Raw genomic sequence first — 20,684 nt, 5'->3', positions numbered from 1 at the left:
CATTTGTCACCATTATGGTGCAGTTAATGTATTGTGTTGTGTAGTGGCTTTGCTGGCATGCATCTACTTTAAAATGGAGATGGGCTCAACGGCGCTGCCAATGCTGTCACAGACGCCATAATGGAACAGATACAAAGATGAGTTCTCTATCTCGCTGGCCTGTTGTTTACACTCGTATCTGCCCTCTCATTGGCTAGAATGGTCCCACCTGATCTCGCCTCCTCCCCCCTGCCTGCCATCTTTGATGACATGTATTTCCTTTGTTAGAGCGGTCACATGTATATCTTGTCCATATAATAGACAATCTTTGGCGCTACATCACAAGGTTATGCGCTCCTCCCCCTCACAGCAGCGCTAGATAGAACTTTGTGGAATAATACAGACCTACGGAAAAAATAAATGTGTCACAGCAAACATTACTTTATTCGGAAGGCCTGATTGTGAGATATGGCATATACACAGAGTGTACAAAACATTAAGATATTGAGTTGCACCCCCTTTTGCCCTCAGAGCAGCCTCAATTCGTTGGGGGATAAACTCTAAAAGGTTTCGAAAGCAGTCCACAGGGATGTTGACTAATGCTTCCCACAGTTGTTTCAAGTTGGCTGGATGCCTTTTGGGGGGTTGACCATTCTTGATACACACGGGAAACTGTTGAGCGTGAAAAACCTAACAGCGTTGCACTTCTTGACTCAAACCGGTGCACCTGGCACCTACTACCATACCCAGTTCAAAGGCACTTTAATATTTTGTCTTGCCCATTCACCCTCTGAATGGCACACATACACAATCCATGTCTCAAGGCTTAAAAATCCTTTAACCTGTCTCCTCCCCTTCATCTACACTGATTTAAGTGGATTTAACAAGTAACATCAATAAGGGATCATAGCTTTCACCTGGATTCACCTGGTCAGTCTGTGTTCCTAATGTTTTGTTTACAATTTAACCTTTTCTGAGATCTCTGCCAAGCAAGGAGGAAAGAATCAGCCTGTGGGCTTACTGCACATGCAAAAATACACGCACACGGGAACTCCTTCAAAATCTGTGTGAGGCTATTTGCTCATCAAGTCTCTTTTTCTGGAAGTTGCCAAGATGGAAGTCTTATTTTTTGGGGGTAGGGGCCACCTTGAGGTCAATTCTGACATAAGCTGTATACCAAGATGGTGGATAATCGAAAATATTTCACTCAGGCCTTTTACCATTGAAAGAAATGGTCAGTTACAGTTTACTTAACTGGGTGTCTCCCATAGACACCAATGCAATAGCAGTTGTGTCTGGTCTACTTAGTTAATTGACTTTCATTTAACCAGAAAAAAAACTGTTATGGGGGTGTCTCACATCCTCTTCCATCTCTGCTGTTCAAAACCAAGTGAGCACAGTGGATGGAAATGAAAATGCCACTCCCACTTCCTGGTCATCGGATGCCGACAGCCCCGGCCATTTCTTCAGTTTCCCTTTAACCAGACAACTTTGCGCTTTCATGGGCTGCAGATTGAACAAATGTTTTCATCTTCTTCCTGCTGCAAAAGTCCAAACCTTAAAATAATATATATTTTGCCCATGTGACTGTTTTAACTGCTTATCAAAAACAGTCATGACCAATGTCCATTGTTGAAAATCATACTAGGCTGTACTGACAAACAGTAGAATATAATTGTCCACTAAAATCAAAGTAGGCAATAGTCAAAATTCTCATCTTTATCATTAATAAGTGTAAAATACAAATAACATTAAACAAACACCTCTCATGCACACAAATAAACTCTACTTTACTTACAAAAAAATCTAGATAAAGTGTAGCCGGTTCAGAAGGGAAACCAGAGTGTGATGGCTTCAGCTGATCGCATCAGCGGATATTGCACCAATTGGATTCCCATTAATTACATGCGGTCTATTGAAGTAGACCAGTTCTGCACATGCTTCCCCAATGCTGGATGTCACATGCTCTCATGCGCTGGTGTCTCTTGCTGCCTTGCTGCCGTAACTAGCTGTTACTCGCTATGCTTGCTGTTTCTGATATCCCACCACCACCCCAGCCTCCACCTGTGGGTTCTGTGTTTCTTCCGTCGGGGGGGGATTTGATATAGCATATCGTGCTCACTGCCTATAGTTCTATTATAACATTCATATGACGCTTGGCTCTGGCAGTGAGCTACCCTGCAGGACAGAGCTCTAATGCTATTGTTATCTTTTCTAACAAATGGTTAAACGTTCACAAAATTCTCAAGAGATTAAATTGTACTGTCTCTGATTTCATGATAGGTGGCTGTTCAGGTGCACCATCAGTCCCATCTCCTGGCCTCCCTGTCCATAGGCCTACACTCAACACAGAGCTTCTCAATCTTCAGTCTCTGGACCTCGATCTGTGGGGTGTATCTGCAAGTTAGGCAGACTAATTAGCTCACACGTTGCAGTTTTCATTAAAAGGCACAAACTGTAAGTCCAATGTACTGTAACAAGTGTCGACCTGACACTTTGGGAGGCCTGTGGGCAGTGAGGGGTATGGGCGTTTGCAAGTGTACCCACCAAATATACACACTCATTGGACTAAAATGGAACTGTCAAACATGTTCTTATTTCTGTGTGATTTGTTTCTGGTTGATTTGGTTGCGCCTTTAAGGGAGTAGGACCATTGCAAGCCAGTCCCTAGTACTATAAAAAGCTTAAGAAACACTGCTCTAAGAAGGGGTTGTGAATGGCTTGATGAGGCCGAGGTCCATGGCCTTGACCAGGCAGGTGCGTGCCACATCGATCACAAGCTGCCTCTTGGGGTTGTCCATTGCTTTGCCAATCACTGTCAGGATCTCCAGGATCTCGCTCTCGATCAGCTTCTTGGCTAGCTCGTTGTCGTCCGAGTTCAGTATGTTGTACACAATCACCAGGCCTCTGTGCTGGATCTGGGGCTGGTCATGGAGAATCAGCCTCTGAAGGATCTCCAGCCACTGCAACGTCTGCGGAGTGAACCGAGAAAACACTGGTCAGTCAAAGTGATGAAGTGGATGAGGCCTCACCATACACTTTGAATAAGTATAACTATAATCAGTGTTGTGATGATACAAATGTATTAAGTAATATATAACTATATTCAGTGTTGTGATGATACAAATGTATTAAGTAATATATAACTATAATCAGTGTTGTGATGATACAAATGTCTTAAGTAATATATAACTATATTCAGTGTTGTGATTATACATATTGATTACGTAACACATAACTAGTCATTGTTGTCATGATACATATTGATTGTCACAACTATAAATCGATGTTGTGATGATACAGCGTTGTGATTTGATTGGGACAATTCGGCAGTTCAAATCAGTTAATCTTTGCACAGGAACTGCCTTTGGGTCACCCCAAGGTGAGTGTACTAGTGTGAATGCAACCAGACGGACATACCACCAGGGTCATCTTGGTGCACAGTTTCTTCTGGGCGGCAGTGAGCATGGCCAGTGCTCCGGCTGCAGCTCTCTGGAGCTTTTCATCGTCCTCAGCACACATCAGCACCAGCAGCTTCAGCCTATCATTCCCATCCTCCAGGTACCGATCCTGCACCTGAACACACAATGGTGAGGTTAGTTACACTGGGTGACACATTTGTTACCTGCACACACACACACAACATGTGATGACATTGTTCCCTAAGATTGAGGGGTGTCCTCACCTCTTTGCACGTCACCAGGTTGCACATGCACTCTGTGGCTGCCTGTCTGATATGATCATGGTCTTCAAACATGTACTGCTCAATCTCAGGGAGAGCCTTCTCTTTCAGGATCTTCACTCTGGAGCCGTGGAGGATGGGAAGAAAGAGTTAAGAAATCACGCAACCATCTCATCTCCTCCACTAAAAACTCTCTGGCAGCAACCATCTCATCTCCTCCACCCAAAACTCTCTGGCAGCAACCGTCTCATCTCTTCCACTAAAAACGCTCTGGCAGCAACCGTCTCATCTCTTCCACTAAAAACGCTCTGGCAGCAACCGTCTCATCTCTTCCACTAAAAACGCTCTGGCAGCAACCGTCTCATCTCTTCCACTAAAAACGCTCTGGCAGCAACCGTCTCATCTCTTCCACTAAAAACGCTCTGGCAGCAAACGTCTCATCTCTTCCACTAAAAACGCTCTGGCAGCAACCGTCTCATCTCTTCCACTAAAAACGCTCTGGCAGCAACAGTGAATAAACAAAAATAACTCTGGAATGTCCCCAGAGCATATCTGAGCCCACAGCTGTTTTCTGTTTAGAGTGATATTTATTTTGACAAACTTATTGAACACTTGTCCTCTCACACATCTATTACCTTATAGTGATTGTTGAATAATCTGTAATAGTCTCAGGTGTTTAGTTGGGTTATACATACTGTGGTGTGGTTGGTAAATTGACAGGCCTCACCTCAGTTTGTCGTTGAGACCAGCCAAGTTTGTGAGACTCAGAAGTGCCTCGTAGTTCTGCACCCCGTCTCTCTCAGGGTGCAACAGGCTAACCAGAGGACGCACCACCTCATAGATCTGTCAGAGAGAGAGAGATGACAAGGCAGGGTGAGGGAGGTAGGGTAAGAGAGAGAAAGAGAGCAGGAAGCAGAATGAGAAAGAGCCCACACCCTCTCCCCCACATAACAGAAAGTGGTCAGACAGGTTCTTACCCTCTCTCCTGGGAAGGCAATCTCTGGGTTGGACACAGCAGCGATCTTGGCCAGGGCGTGGGAGGCCCTTATTTTCCCTATAGCTGATCCCTCCAGAGCCAATGGGATCAGAGCCTGGGGATCACACCACAAGAGATCAGAGGTTCAGACAGTCAGAAACCCACTGGTTAGATAAGGGTAATACATCAAATTTAAGGCTGATTATAGGTTGAAATAGTGATGATTCTAGAACGGAGGATCTGATGAGTCTGTTGTGTCTGTCACTCACCTTGCCCCCTCCATGGGCGCAAATCGTGCCACGGTCTTTGGCATCATCTGCCAAGGCAAGGAACACCCTGCGGATGAAAGCAAACACCATTGAAATCAATCTGATTTGTTCTGCAGCATTGCTTATTGCGTGTACTGACTGTAGGTTGGCTCTGGATAAGAATGTCTGTGACAGCTAAATGCGCGAGCCTAGTACAGTCCCAGGTTGCTCACCTTGCCAGCATCTCTTTGGTCTGGTCAGTCAGGAGAAGGTTGTCAGCTTTCACCATGACAGTGAGAGCTGAGATGACCCCTCCCTTTAGCAGCCTCTTCACTCTCTTCTGGATGAAATCCTTCTTGTCCTAAGGGCAGAGAAGCATGTGTATTGTCAGCACCTCCCTCAGTCAATATACCTAGGACCTCAAAATACAAATATTATACTTTGCTGACAGTAGAGAGCAGCATAGTCACATGTATATAGCCTTTATACTAGTTTAGTTTACAGTGACTTGGTGTCCAGTTATTTCCTGATATAAATAAGGATGACTTGTTTGGTATTTGGTTTTTTATTAGGATCCCCATTAGCTGTTGCGAAAGCCGCAGCTACTCTTCCTGGGGTCCACACAGAACATGAAACATGACATAATACATAATATTAATAGACAACAACAGCTCAAGGACAGAACTACATACATTTAATAACGGCACACATAGCCTACACATCAATACATACACACAAATTATATTGGTCAAATAGGGGAGAGGCGTTGTTACGTGAGGTGTTACTTTGTCTGTTTTTTAAAACCAGGTTCTCTGTTAATTTGAGCAATTTGTGATGGAAGGGAGTTTCATGCAATAATAGCTATATAATGTATGCTTTCTTGAATTTGTTCTGCATTTGGGGGCCATGAAAAGACCGCTGGTGGCATGTCTGGTGTGTGTGTATGTGTGTGGTGTGTGTGTGTCAGAGCTGTACGTAAGTTGACTATGCAAACTTGTTGTACAGTTCTGTCCCGTGTGGCTCAGTTGGTAGAGCATGGTGTTTGCAACGCCAGGGTTGTGGGTTCGATTCCCACGGGGGACCAGTACGGGGAAAAAATGTATGAAATGTATGCATTCACTACTGTAAGTCGCTCTGGATAAGAGCGTCTGCTAAATGACTAAAATGTAAAATGTTATCTTACCTTGGGGTGTTGCTCAGGGACGTGCTGCTTGGAGAACTTGGCCAGCTGAATCAGCTCAGGCATGATCTCTTTCTTCTCATAGCTGTTGGTGCAGTTGACCAGGGTACAGGCCACAGCATATAGGATGGTCTTATCTTTAGACTGTATCACAGGGAAACAAGGAAGAGTGAAGTTAGGTACTCTCCTCCAGGTCCCATATGCACCCTTTAATTCCACTATGCTCTTGTCATGTTCTATGAGTTGGGTCTCTGCTCTGTCTTTAATAGTACAGTACCTACCTTGGCCAGTTCAAACATGGCTTTCATGGCAGGCTCGTCCTCAACAAAGTCATCCTTTACATCAGCGTCTTGGGTCAGGTAGGCCAGACCTTCTATAGCCCACTTCCTGGTCTTCGTGTCCATGGCAGAGTTACACAACCACCTGACACACAGGAAGAGGGTTAACAGGGAACTGGGCTAACAGGAAATGGTCCTCCATCCTGAGATTATGACCATGGGAAGCCATTTCTAAATCACACTGAGGGAATATAATATTGTTCTCTCTGCAGCTGCAACACATCAATATATCAATATAAATAGCCCATAATTATCCAGATAAAGAGTTGTAATTGTCTGGACTTGGTGTGTAATTAGTCAAGTATAAGGGTACAAATATGTTCACATTCTATTACTCCTGATAGTTGTAGTCCATAATACTTTTTTTCGTCGGTGATCGACTGTGTCTATGAATACTTCAGTGATATTAAGACCACAAAGTTACATAATGGCAGATAAGCTTTCAAAGCTACCAACCCCAAAAAACAGACTCACTTCCTGCACTGCTTGGCCAGTTTCTCAGTGGAGCCCTCAGCAAACTGCCTCATACTATAGTCATCTCCACCTGCTGAGCCCAGCTTACACAGACCCTGGGGAAAGGGAACACACAGACACACACAAAACAGTGAGTTCATGAATGTGGAGGGAAAGTTACACTTAGATCAATGAAGAGTCAGTGTAACGTTATCAAACATGAAGAACTATCAATAAACCCCTCAAAAGAGCACATTTCTATTCTATAGTATGGAAATCTATAGCTCACTCACCACCAGCGCACGGATCTTGATCTTCTCGTTCTTGGTCTTCTTGTAGATGTCTTTGAGCAGAGACACGCCGTTGGTGATAATGAAGGAGGCGCGGCTCATCTTCGTCGAGGAGTGGATCAGCGCTTCCACGGCGACCATCTGGTCCACCTCACGCTCAGAGCCGCACAGCGCCACCATCATCTCCATGATGCCCTGGCGACCCACCAGCTGGTTGCCCACCTCAAATGGCCCCTGCAGCAGGCCTGACAGAGCGTTGATGGCGTGGATGTTCCTGTCCATGTCGTTGGGGTCAAACTTGCCTCTGTGGGCAGAGTCAGGGTCAGTAGGGTTAAGGGTAGATGAGGGAGGTGGGGAGAGGTCAGGAATAAATGTTAGTCATCTGATTTAGTACCCATCACCATCATCAACTATAGTGCTGTTAGATACTTCCCTTGTTGTAACATTACTCATGATGTACGCGTGCATCACAGATACCTATCAATCTCTGTATGATGTTACTCTCATTAGATATGCTACTCGTATGTTACTGTTATGTTACTAATATGTAACTCACTTGATGTACTCGTCACAGACTTCCCTGTAGTGGTCTCTCTCAGGGTCGCAGCGCAGGTCGTCCCAGAGCTTGTCAAGCAACACGCTGGCGATGAGCTGAGTGTTCTCCGTCATGGGCAGCTGGTCTGGGAGGTCAGGTATCTGGCCACACACCTTCAGGATCTTCTTCAGACCTAGCAGGGGGTTCACAAAGCCAGATGAATGACAACTTCCCTGAATTAAGTTGAACAACAGTGAGGAAGGAAATTTTACTTTGTGAAGAAACAGTCTTGAAAACGTTCATCTCGTCTTTGGTGTCATAAACAATCAGTGTCCCTGTGTAAGAATTTCCACGACAAACATTTATCAAAGGTCTACTTAGTGTCACAGATCATGATCAAAGCTAACCGACTCGCTCACCATGGTCGATGGTGAAGAGGCTCTTGGAGTGGTCATGGTCTTTCTTGTCCTTGCGAGGCACGTTCCTGCACAGTAGGTTCAGGGCCTGGTCTCTGCCGTGTCCTGAAACCTTCTTACTGGCAACCATCTCCAGCAGGGCCAACAGGATGCTCTTCAAGTCTTTGCTTGCATCTGCAGGGGGACAGAATAAGTGTCAGACCAGTTTTATTAAGCGTTTATAAAACACAAACAAGTAAATACATATAAAACACAACAATGTGTTTATTTAGCTAACAGATGCTATTCTGAGGCAATTCACATTGGGTAAAAAACACTACATACATGTATATAAATGTAGGGCTTTTGACTGAAACAGGATAGGAATGCAGAAACGTAAGTGGATGTCTCACCCAAAACCAGGGCTTCCTCCTTCCCATAAGTCCTCCGGTCTCCTCCGGTAAGGGAGTCGTTGATGCACTGGAACAGGTCGGAAGTTGCCAAGGCGATGTCCTCATTGTCGACAGCCATGATGCTGCACAGCTTGTCTATGCCCACCAGGTGGATAATGGCCATGGTCTGTTTAGAGACAAACATACAGGTCAACTGAGTGTACACAAGGGGGACTATGGCTAGACATTACAATAGAAACTTTGAAAAGGATCCATATCTGTCACGAAGGACCAGGAATTGGGAGAGTTGGCTCCCCTTCTTACAGAATCCCTTATACACCGCCCTGTCTTCACCTTGCCCCTCACCCGTGCTTTGTGTCCAGTGCACATTCCCGCGAAGGTGCGGATAGCGGCCAGGACCATCTCTACTTTTCCAGTCTCAAGCATATCCAGCAGCAGAGGCACTCCGTTGTTCTGGAATATTCTCTCTGCGCCAGCATCTTCTCTGGCCAGAACCACCAGGTTGTTAGCAGCCTACATGGGAAGTAAATACTATTCATACTGGCATAAAAGTTACACACATTGCATTTGATGTCAGACTTTAAAAATATTAAAGACCACAGCATAATGCTTATTACAGTAAGTGGAATCAATGGAACTGATCTCTACTTCGGTGTCATATAAACCTTTTCCTTCTTGTCCTTGTCCATCTCCTCATCAAGCAGAATGTCAAACATGTTCTGAACACGTGAGTCTGTGGAGAAGGTTGTCTTCAGCTGTAGACAGAGAGAGTGAGAGAGAGAGCATAAGAGAGCGAGCATAAGAGAAAGAGTGAGCATAAGAGAAAGAGAGAGCATAAGAGGGAAAGCGAGATGCAGATAAGTACCATAATGTGTTTTTTTATGTCTTGTTCATAAGTCAATCAAATATTAGAAATCACATAGTTATCAGTAAGTAAATCAATGGCTCGTGTCTAAAGGGTCCCAGTCGGTAGCAGACCTTGGCTTGGATTTCAGCCCCCAGCCTCCTGAGGGTCTCCAGGAAGGTCTTGTTTTTGGGCTCGATGGTGGAACACCTCTGGACGTCTTTGAAGGCCATGTCCAGCTTGCCCAGCTTCTCCAGAGCCTGGGACCGCCGGAACAGGGCTTTGACGTCTGTTGCATCCACGTCAATGGCTGTTGGAGAGCAGAGAATAATACAAGTGTCTGGGTTGAAGTGAAAATATCACTGTGGTATGAGCATAATCCATTATATGTAATTTTATGTGACAGTGAGCATGGCAAAATAAAAACTTGGTTTTGATTCTTGTTTATTTCTAAACATTTACTAGACTGTACTGTACCTTTGGAGGCATCAGAGGCTGCATTGGTGTAGCTTTCCTGAGAAAGAAAGTGTTCAAAAACATCAGAGGATCAGGAAATCACACCCAGGGTTTGCTTGATGAAGGCCTGTGGTTGAGGTTAGGTGTTTACCTTTTTCAGGAAGCAGGCTGATCTGTTCCTGTAGATGACAGCGAGCACCTTCTTATCTTTGCACAACTTGATGGCTTTTGTGTAGCACTCAATGGCCTTGTCCAACTCACCGGCTTGGAAACGCTCGTTTCCCTCATCTTTTAACTGGATTGGATCTGCCATCTCTCCCATCTGGTGAGGAAATGAGAAGTTATAGTCCAACGGTTCCAGGTACCGGTATAACTTGAACATTAAAGCCAATGAATGACTGGTACTCAAAGAGTAAACAGCACATGTTTCTGGAACATTACATTACTCTTCTAACACTATAAATTTAACATTTATCTCTATACTTAATAATAGAGAAACAATACATTTAAAACACATTGCAGACAATTCTGAATCTGGAACAATGCTGTAAAAAAAAATATCCACCAGTTCCTGGTAGAGTGTAACTTTTACAGTCAAGAAGAATGCCAGCTAAAACACCATCATCTTGACAAGGTTTCCATTCATTTTGACCTCGGAAAAATACATATAATCACAGTTCAAAATTCTAAATCAGCCTGAGTGATACACCTCACTGTCCCAAAAATGACAAACAAATATAATATTGTAAGAAAAAAGAATACTCTTCTTACCGTTCTCACTACAATGTCTCCTTTACCGGAGTCCCCTTTAGAGAATGGCCCAGCACATTCTCTAACTGTAAATGGCCCCCCCTCATGCCTTATTTGAGCATTGTTTTGCACCCCAGCCGGGGCCTTACCACTAATACAATCATTCTAATGGACAGCCACTCCACCGCTCCTGATAGACAATCACCATGTCCCCTGTCTGCTATCCCCTGTCCTAGAGGCCCTGGCAGGCAAGCATGTCACTCAAGCCCGTGTACACTCAATGCATGTCTCTCAATAGCGCCACATAATACCTTTAGGATTGTGTGTTCTCTTCTCCTTTTATTTTCACTTGAGTGTCTAATGTTGAGCTTCACTCCCTGATTGTTTGCGTTCTATTTTTTGGGTATTAGCGCACCCCCCCTTTATACTCATCTCAATGAGGTGGGCCAAAACCAGGGTGGTACCATTTAAAAAAGGAATGGGGGTCTACTCTACACAGAACAGACACTTCCTGAGAGAACTGTACACTGAATTCTCACATTTAGCACTGGATCGGGTTTGTTAAAATGTCTCATTGCTTTTATGACGACATACCAATGCTGAGTCATTGAAATAACTACAGAGTAGTTTATCTTTTTGTTCTCTATTTGTACGGTATGACATGGGTAACCCCCTTGAAACATGGTCTGGCCCTGATATGGTCTATTTAAGGAATAGGTTCGATGACAGCTGAGAACTCACCAGAAAATGCTTGTGCACTTCTAGTGAGGCGGGGTAGGTGTAGTGGGGGGGTCTGGCAGCCACTGGAAGCTGCAGGAACACAGAATGACCTGACAGCTTCTAGAACAGCGACCTGATTCAATACGGCCCACAGAATCATGCTCAGATCACATATAGAATTTGCGATAGTCAAGTTTTGAAAAACGTATTTGTTATTCAAATTAAAAACCCAATGCATACTCGCCTTTCTGTAATGATTTAACTCCCACTGCTTGTGGGACATTTATTTTGAAGGCACGTTTAAATAACAACTGCACGACAACAGACAGTGACTGACTGGCTGACACCCTGGTCAGTTACAAATAGTAGCTAGCTAGAAATTGCGCAATAATGAGTTTTAAAGATTTCAAAGAAAAGGAAAGTAGACAATGAATGTAGGGTGTTCCAGCAAGAGTGGACATCGAAATATTTATTTATTGAGGTATCAGGGAAAGCTGTGTGATTATTGTGCAAAGAGAGCATCGCTGTCTTGAAAGACTAACGGTACAACTTGTCCCGACACTTCTAGACGAAGCATGCAGGGAAATATAGGAATATGTATTCTTAGCAGAGGGCAAGTGCATCGAAAGAGTTTCTTTCTCAGTTGCAAAAGCGCCAAGGACTTTTCACAAAAAAGCATCCAGCAAACAACGGAATTGCGAGAGCTAGCTATGTACTGTCCCACAATATTGCTAAACATAGCAAGCCATTCGCTGAGGGCGAATTCATTAAATAATGTTTAATTGACTGCAGCAATACTGCTGTCAAGACGAACAGTGACACGGCGTGTTGAGGACATCGCAGAGAATATGGAACAACAGTTGAAAGACAAGGTAAAGGATTTCACCTATTTCTCATTGGCCCTGGATGAGAGCAGTGATGCACGTGACACAGCGCAGTTGTTGATATTCTTACGAGGACGAGGCATAACCCCAGAACCCCAGACTTTGAAATTACAGAGGAGCTTGCTTCAGTGCAGTCAATGAAGAACACAACCACAAGGAAATATTTATTGGAGGAGGTTAATAAGCGTGTGGCAAAGCTGGGACTGAGTTTTGAAAAGTTATCCAGTGTGACCACTGATGGGTGCCCAAATTTGACAGGAAAAAGGATACAAGATCAAGTAGTTGAGCTAAACCAAGATCAGGAAATTATTTTCCTGCATTACATTATTCATCAGGAGGTGCTCTGTAAATGAGTTCTGAAAATGAGCCATATTGTGGATACTGTTGGGTTTTATTTCACTTATTAGATGTGATGCATTACCATTTACAGTAGATGTAGGCCTAAGTATGAACGGACTGTAATGCACTAAGAGGTTTATATTGTATTAACATAAATTGAGCAACATATAATAGACATGACTAACTGGAGGGTTGCTGGCTAGTAGGAGTGTAGGCTGAGTAGACTCTTGACACACACACACAATGCCTGGTTGTGGGGCCGCTCAAGGACAGGTGTACGGGAGGGGCTGGTAGAATGGAAGATGGCTGTAGCACAAAAGCAGAAACTGTTCTAACTGTAGCATAAAAACAGGCACTGTCCTTGGGTGTCTGACTCTCGGGTACACACATGAAGATAAGCTAGAAGACAACTATGCTTGGCAACAAAGATGCGTCTAGAGGCTGGGACCAGCCTGCACGCCAACGATAGGATGAGTAAGTCTAAACCACGCTCATCCTCCCTCTGACAGGCCAGCAGTGAGCGGGAACTATCTCTGTCAGTATTTAATGAAGAACTCATGATGTCATGTTCAGTTCTCTGTTTGCCCTGCGAGGTGTTACAGTGAACCCGTATATACGAACATTGCATTTACCATTTACTCTGCTTGACTAATTCTATTAATAAACAGCTGAAAATATATTCAGTAGCCTAGTGTTAAATTTTGTTCTGATACCAGAATTGAATTGACGCAGCCTTAACAATACAGTCACTAAAGTGGTAAACTTCATAAGAGCACAATCTTTAAACCACAGGCAGTTTGTCTCACTGTTGGAAGAGAGAGTCGGGTCATGCAGATCTCCCCCACCACACAAACGTGAGATGGCTGAGTTTGGAGAAGGTGCTTAAAAGGGTGTGGGACCTGAAGCCAGGAGATTTCTGAGTTTTTGCAAATGAAAGGAAAATGTGGATTTCCCTCAACTGCAAGATAAAGAATGGTGGACATCATGGCCCTCATGAATTAACTGAATTCCAAACTACATCAGATGTACAGCCTTGTCAAAGCCTTAAAGGGAAAATTACTCCTCCTGACCCGCCAAGTAGAAGCCAACAATCTCACCCACCTTCCTACACTACTAGTCTGTTCCCTATCAGATGACCAGCGGGAGAAGAAACATTGCTTATGCGTGCTTTAAACGGTGAGTTCTCATCATTTTGAGGATTTCAAAGTGTTGGAAAATGACATGCTGTTGGTTTCCTCTCCTTTCACCTTCAATGTGGATAACGACCTGCACGGGCAGGGTTTGGTGGTGTATATTGATGATTGATATCCTGATCTATTCCGCCACACGTGCATGTGTCCCTGGTGCGCAAGGTGCTTGGGCGACTGCTGGAGCATGTCCTGTACGTTAAGGCTGAGAAATGTGTGTTTTCCAAACGAGACGTTTCCTTCCTGGGTTATCGCATTTCCACCTCGGGTGTGGTGATGGAGTGTGACCGCGTTAAGGCCGTGCGTAATTGGCCAACTCCGACCACGGTAAAGGAGGTGCAGCGGTTCTTAGGGTTTGCCAATTACTACCTGAGGTTTATCCGGGGCTTTGGTCAGGTGGCTGCTCCCATTACCTCACTGCTGAAGGGGGGGCCGGCGCGCTTGCGCTGGTCAGCAGAGGCGAGCAGAGATTTCAGTCATCTGAAGGAGCTGTTTACCGACACTCCCATGCTGGCTCATCCGGACCCCTCTTTGGCATTTATAGTGGAGGTGGACGTGTCCGAGACTGGGGTGGGAGCCGTGCTATCACAGCGCTCGGGCACGCCACCAAAACTCCGCCCTTGCGCTTTCTTTTCGAGGAAGCTCAGTCCGGCGCAGCAGAACTATGACGTGGGGGACTGGGAGTTGTTAGCTGTAGTCAAAGCTCTGAAAGTGTGGAGACACTGGCTTGAGGGGGCTAAGCACCCTTTCCTCATCTGGACTGACCACCGTTATCTGGAGTACATCCGGGCAGCTAGGAGATTGAATCCGCATCAGGCCAGGTGGGCCATGTTCTTTACCCGATTTCGTTTTACGATCTCCTATCGGCCAGGCTCCCTTAACACGAAGGCCGACGCGCTGTCCCGCCTATATGACACCGAGGAGTGGGCCATCGATCCAATTCCCATCCTCCCAGCTTCATGCTTGTTAGCTCCGGTGGTTTGAGAGGTGGACGCGGAGATCGAGCGGGTGTTACGGTTGGAACCTGCACCCCCTCAGTGTCCAGCAGGTGCTCAGTACGTGCCGCTTGGTGTCCGTGATCGATTGATTCGATGGGCCCATACACTTCTCTCTTCGGGTCACCCTGGGATCGAGAGGACAGTGCGGAGTCTTAGGGGAAAGTACTGATGGCCCATGTTGGCTAAGGACGTGAGGCTTTATGTCTCCTCCTGCTCGGTGTGCGCTCAGTGCAAGGCTCCTCGACACCTGCCTAGAGGGAAATTACAGCCCCTCCCCGTTCCACAGCGGCCGTGGTCGCACATGTCTGTGGACTTTCTCACCGACCTCCCCCCATCTCAGGGGAACACCACGATCCTGGTCGTTGTGGATCGGTTTTCTAAGTCCTGCCGTCTCATCCCATTGCCCGGTCTCCCTACGACTCTACAGACTGCGGAGGCCCTGTTTACCCATGTCTTCCGGCACTACGGGGTGCCCGAGGACATCGTTTCTGATCGGGGTCCCCAGTTCACGTCCAGAATTTGGAGGGCGTTCATGGAACGGCTGGGGGTCTCGGTCAGCCTGATCTCGGGTTTCCACCCCAAGAGTAATGGGCAGGTGGAGAGAGTGAACCAAGATGTGGGTAGGTTTCTGCGGTCGTATTGCCAGGACCGGCCCAGGGAATGGGCGAGGTATGTCCCATGGGCAGAGGTAGCCCAAAACTCCCTCCGTCACTCTTCTACTAACATATCACCGTTCCAGTGCGTGTTGGGCTACCAGCCGGTCCTGGCTCCATGGCACCAGAGCCAGACCGAGGCTCCTGCGGTGGAGGAGTGGGTACAGCGCTCGAAGGACACTTGGAGAGCCGTCCAGGAATCATTAAGGAAAGCGAGTGGACGGCAGAAGAGGAGCGCTGACCAGCACCGCAGTGAGGCCCCCGTGTTTGCACCGAAACCTGCCCCTCCGCCTGCCCTGCCGGAAGCTGGGGCCGCAGTGTGTGGGGCCGTTTAAAGTCCTGAGGAGGATAAACGAGGTGTGTTACCGGTTACAGCTTCCTTCTTACTACCGTATTAACCCCTCGTTTCATGTGTCTCTCCTCAGGCCGGTGGTAGCTGGTCCCCTGCAGGAAGGTGAGGTGCTGGAGGTCCCTCCACCCCCTCTGGACATTGGGGGGTCCCCGGCGTATATACTATATGCGCCATTCTGGACTCCAGATGCCGGGTGGGGGGCCTACAGTACCTTGTTGATTGGGAGGGGTACGGCCCGGAGGAGAGGTGCTGGGTACCGGTGAAGGACATTTTGGACCCTTCACTTCTGAGGGACTTCCACCGCCTCCATATGGATCGCCCTGCGCCTCGTCCTCCGGGTCGCCCTTGAGGCTGGTGGCGGTGCGCTGCGGGAGCCGCGCGTCGGGGGGGGGGGTACTGTCATGAATCCCACCAAAGGTGACTCCCCTGCCTGTTCGGGCGGCGCTCGGTAGTCATCGTCGCCGGTCTACTAGCTGCCGCTGACCCCTTTTTCCTTTTCTGTTTGTTCGGTCTTATTGGTTGCACCTGTTCCCTGTTTTGTTTCTTGATTTGTGTTTATTTAAGCCAGTTTGGCCCGCCCAGGTTTGTTGTTGGATGTGCTGGCTGGCGCCTTATTTCTCTCTGGACTGTTTTGCCCTGTGTTTTTGGGCTGGTCTACTTTGTGACGCGCCCTCTGTTTTTGGCGTGACCGTTTTGCGCCAGAGAAATAAAGATGTTATACTTACCCTCTGCTCTCTGCGCCTGACTCCAACCACCACTCCTAGGAATCCCTGACATACTCAGTACTTTGTTGAAGCAACTTCGGCAGCGATTACAGCCTCGAGTCTTCTTGGGTATGACGCTAGAAGCCTGGCACACCGGTATTTAGGGCTGAGCGATTTGGCCAAAATCTCATATAACGATACATATCATGATATAGCACATTTTCTGTAAATTCAATGAATAAATACTTTATATAAAATGACCACATGTAAAGGCCTATTTCTTATTGCATTTTGAATTATACTCAACAAATAAAAAGGTACCTACTCATATTTGATTTCTCATTTTATTTAGAGCCTTTGTGCACATTTTCATTTAAGCATGTAACAAAATATGAATGTATGAAATCTAAAAAGGTAAATAGAAATCACTTCAATTATAGTTGCAAACAAAATGTAGATATTTGGGGGCTTGCCTGTTTTGCATGTTATTTTGGCATTAATACATGTCACATATCAATTTGCATTTGGTACCTTGGGTCGAGTGTTCGCGCCATATCACGAAACCCCTGTTTTTCGACCGTGTAAATTGGGGCCACGTCTTTTCAGATGTAAGTTGTAACGGCAGCTGTTATCTCCTTCCATCTTCGTGATTCTTTGCCATATGGTGTGCCGCGGGCAAAAGCCTCTTGCAACGTCTGAGTCAGGGTTTGTTTTGAGCACTCAACTGTACTTTTTTGGGTCTCATCCATAGACTCTCGCCGTACTATTTCACATGATTCTTGCGTAGGGGGTAAAAGAGGTTAGTGGTGTTTGAGCCTGTTGTCGGGACCGGCCTGCGGCATATTTTGCAGAGGACGGTTTTCTGGTCCGTGTCAGACTTGTCATACCCAAACCACGTCCATGCGACCGAAGTAGCCCCTCTTTAAGGTACGAGCTCCATGTCTTCGTGCTCTGTGTCACGTTTCTCTCACCTCCATGTTTGTTTGTGTTGTAAATTTCCTTCCACACGGCAAAGTGTCGTCCAGTTGCCGAAAAATATTGTCGTAGAGTGTGATTTGCGACAACGAATTAAATGATAAGAGCATAATGAAACGATAGACATTTTTCTATCGTCACACGATATATATTGTCATATCGCCCAGCCCTACCTGTATTTGGAGTTTCTCCCATTATTCTCTGCAGATCCTCTCTAGCGTTGTCAGGTTGGATGGGGAGCGTCCCTGCACAGCTATTTTCAGGTCTCTCCAGAGATGTTTGATTGGATTTAAGTCCGGGCTCTTGCTGAGCCACTCAAAAGACATTCAGAGACTTGTCCCAAAGCCACTCCTGTGTTGTCTTAGCTGTATGCTTAGGGTTGTTGTCCTGAAGGTGAACCTCCGCCCCAGTCTGAGGTCCTGAGCGCTCTGGAGCAGGTTTTCATCAAGGATCTCTCTGTACTTTACTCCGTTCATCTTTCCCTCGATCCTGACTAGTCTCCCAGTCCCTGCCGCTGAAAAACATCCCCACAGCATGATGCTGCCACCATCCTGCTTCCCCGTAGGGATGGTGCCAGATTTCCTCCAGAAGTGACGCTTGGCATTCAGGCCAAAGAGTTCAATCTTGGTTTCGTCAGACCAGAAAATATTGTTTCTGGTCTGAGAGTCCTTTAGGTGCCTTTTGGCAAAATCCAAGCGGGCTGTCATGTGCCTTTTACTGAGGAGTAGCTTCCGTCTGGCCACTCTACCATAAAGGCCTGATTGGTGGAGTGCTGCAGAGATGGTTGTCCTTCTGGAAGGTTCTCCCATCTCTGGAGCTCTGTCAGAGTGAACATTGGTTTCTTGGTCACCTCCCTGACAATGTGTCCCTTCTCCCCCAATTGCTCAGTTTGGCTGGGCAGCCAGCTCTAGGAAGAGGCTTGATGGTTCCAAACTTCTTCCATTTAAGAGTGATGGATGCCTCTGTGTACTTGTGGACTTTAAATGCTGCAGAAATGTTTTGGTACCCCTCCACAGATCTGTGCCTCGACACAATCCTGTCTCGGGCCTCTACGTACAATTCCTTCAACATCATGGCATGATTTTTGCTCTGACACACACTGTCAACTGTGGGACCTTATATAGACAGGTGTGTGCCTTTCCAAATCAAGTCCTATCAATTTAATTTACCACAGGTGGACTCCAATCAAGGATGGTCTATGGAAACAGGATACACCTGAGCTCAATTTCGAGTCTCGTAATTTTCATAAAATATATTTTTCATAAACAATATTTTCGCTTTGTCATTATTGGGTGTGTGTAGATTGATGAGGACATTGTAATCCATTTTTAGAATAAGACTAACATAAGAAAATGTGTAAAAAGTCAAGGGGTCTAAATACTTTACAAATGCACTGTATTTGCTCATCTGTCGTTTGCAGTCGAAGACGCATCCTTTTATCAAAATCAGCAGACAGTTGTCAACGGAGACAACTGTCAGACAACAGGCAACTGTCTCCCCTCAGAGTCTGGTTCTTCAAGGTTCCTTCCTATCTAGGGAGTTTTCCCTTGTCAACTGTGCCTCTGTATGTTCTCTGTGGGTTGTATAGTAGTTGGTTCTTTAGTCTTGGAGTAGCTCTCGAAAACTCTAGGCGGTATTCTGCCTACTCCCTTTTATAGCCATTAGCTTCACCCACGACTGGCTCATGTGGACTACAATCCCTACACTGTGTTTTACGTTCAGAAATGTCAATCATCATTGCTTGTGATACGACTTTTGAAACATATGGTCATTTTCTTTAAATCAGCGAGAAAGAACCCTTAAAATAAAACATATACACTTGTAGCAGTTTTGCATAGATCCATCTAAACAGCTATGAGTGCCTCCATCTGACGAAACTACACTTCCCGAGTTACACTGACACACAGGTGTTCGGGGCATGCTAGATAGCTAATTATCACAGTTTGCCGACACTTGTCTCCCATAAACAATCACTGTAACATAGTGATATGGCCGTGTGGGAACACTAACCCTATCAGGGTGTGTATCAATGTAACCTTTTGTTTTTTGAAAAAACTTTCTCGCTGATATTAAAGATAAGGTCCCTATGTTTCCAAAACCGTACCGCAAGCGATGGGTGTTAATGTTCAAATTGAGTGTTGCTGCTCATAACAAAACTCCCCCATACAGAAGACGTCTTCATCCAATGACTTATGTGTAATGTAATGGAACTGAGAGTCATGATCAAGGACTAGTCTTGGGTAAGCCCGTTTATAATGAACCCTTTTCTATTTAGCCATTGAATTGTACAACTTTGTTGGCAGACATACCAAATGCAACGGAAGTTGCCAGCCACTAGATGACGTTATTCCCCATAATGAAATGCACCATACACCAGCAAGGAGATCAGTGGTGAAAGTCAAACCTTCTGTAACCTACCGTCACTGCCCTGTAGATGGCTTGCTTATACAAGTTCTGCATCACAGCAGAGTAGGTTGGTGCACTGAATGCCTGGTTATGCTGAGAGGCGGAGAATGAGAACTGTGTGTAGCCAAGTCTACCTCTCTGTCAGTAGCCAGATACATACAGCATAGCTTACCGTACGCAGGGAGCCGCACTAACAGCCACTTGCGCTCTCTAATTATTGCCTAAAGGGGACTGGAATACTCTCTGAAATCTCACGGAAAGACAAGATCAACTTCGCTACCCAAACGAGGAAGAACAGCTGGTAAGATTGATGTGTTATTCTTGATAATTCTGATATTTACCTGTCCGTTGAAGTATCTATTTGAGTTGTGCCATATTGGTCAGGTGACATGACATGAGGAGACGTTTCAGCAATTGCTGGCAAAGGTGTTTTTGTCAGTCGAAGATTAACCGGCTTCCTCCCAGTAGGGCGAGGACGTGTTAAATGACTAAAATAGTCAAGCCTGGAAATGCAACATAACATAACCCCGTTTCGTGACCACCAACTATTACAGCGAAATGTTGATGAGAACACCAGAACTTGTTTACCAATGGCCTGCAAAAGAAAACACTTTAGTGCACCCCAGTTTATAAGGCTAACTTGAATTTAGCTGCAGTCTGGCAAGGTTTACTGCTAGCTGTTGATGTGCTACTCTGAGAAACAGTTTATACAGAAAAGTGTGAAATGACGTAATATTGCGAGGAAGTGGCGCCTTGGTGTTAGCCTTCATGTAGCAATAGCTCAAGGTATCAGTACTTGAACACATTACAGTTGCCATTGGTGATAAATAGGCTACACTCTCATATTGATGAACACATAAGGGTTGTGCTGGATAGCCCATTTCTGTTGTTGATTTCTGGAAAATAAGCCTACCAATTTACTGGTGA

The 20,684-nt window shown here is 45.7% G+C and overlaps 2 protein-coding genes across 3 annotated transcripts in view; one reads left to right on the top strand and one right to left on the bottom strand.

The window, feature by feature from the left end:
* Nucleotides 1-1,682: 1,682 nt before the first annotated feature.
* LOC115164383 (protein unc-45 homolog B) lies at nt 1,683-10,931 on the bottom strand. Of its 2 annotated transcripts, none has more exons than XM_029716807.1 (20): nt 10,851-10,931; nt 9,941-10,111; nt 9,811-9,847; nt 9,468-9,643; nt 9,155-9,244; nt 8,835-9,002; nt 8,490-8,655; nt 8,101-8,271; nt 7,703-7,874; nt 7,150-7,450; nt 6,878-6,972; nt 6,347-6,488; nt 6,069-6,209; nt 5,119-5,246; nt 4,907-4,973; nt 4,639-4,752; nt 4,389-4,504; nt 3,665-3,782; nt 3,400-3,555; nt 1,683-2,951 (listed from the first exon to the last, which is right to left on the bottom strand). In XM_029716807.1, exons 2-20 carry the CDS (start codon nt 10,109-10,111, stop codon nt 2,679-2,681), a joined length of 2,802 nt encoding a protein of 933 aa, XP_029572667.1. In that variant the 5' UTR covers nt 10,851-10,931; the 3' UTR covers nt 1,683-2,678. The 2 variants fall into 2 exon arrangements, with proteins under 2 accessions (XP_029572667.1, XP_029572668.1); XM_029716808.1 differs by having other exon boundaries at nt 10,561-10,928.
* Nucleotides 10,932-19,830: 8,899 nt separating this feature from the next.
* LOC115164381 (phosphatidylinositol 4-phosphate 5-kinase type-1 beta-like) overlaps nt 19,831-20,684 on the top strand; it is a 71,620-nt gene continuing 70,766 nt past the window's right edge. The window contains exon 1 of the mRNA XM_029716804.1: nt 19,831-20,058. The gene's annotated coding sequence lies outside the window, so the exon portion shown is untranslated. The remainder of the gene's footprint in view (nt 20,059-20,684) is intronic.

The sequence above is a fragment of the Salmo trutta genome, chromosome 27, assembly GCF_901001165.1.
Source record: "Salmo trutta chromosome 27, fSalTru1.1, whole genome shotgun sequence".
NCBI lineage: Eukaryota > Metazoa > Chordata > Actinopteri > Salmoniformes > Salmonidae > Salmo > Salmo trutta.
Note: the sequence above shows the minus strand (reverse complement) of the source record. Positions and strands in the feature narration are given on the sequence as shown.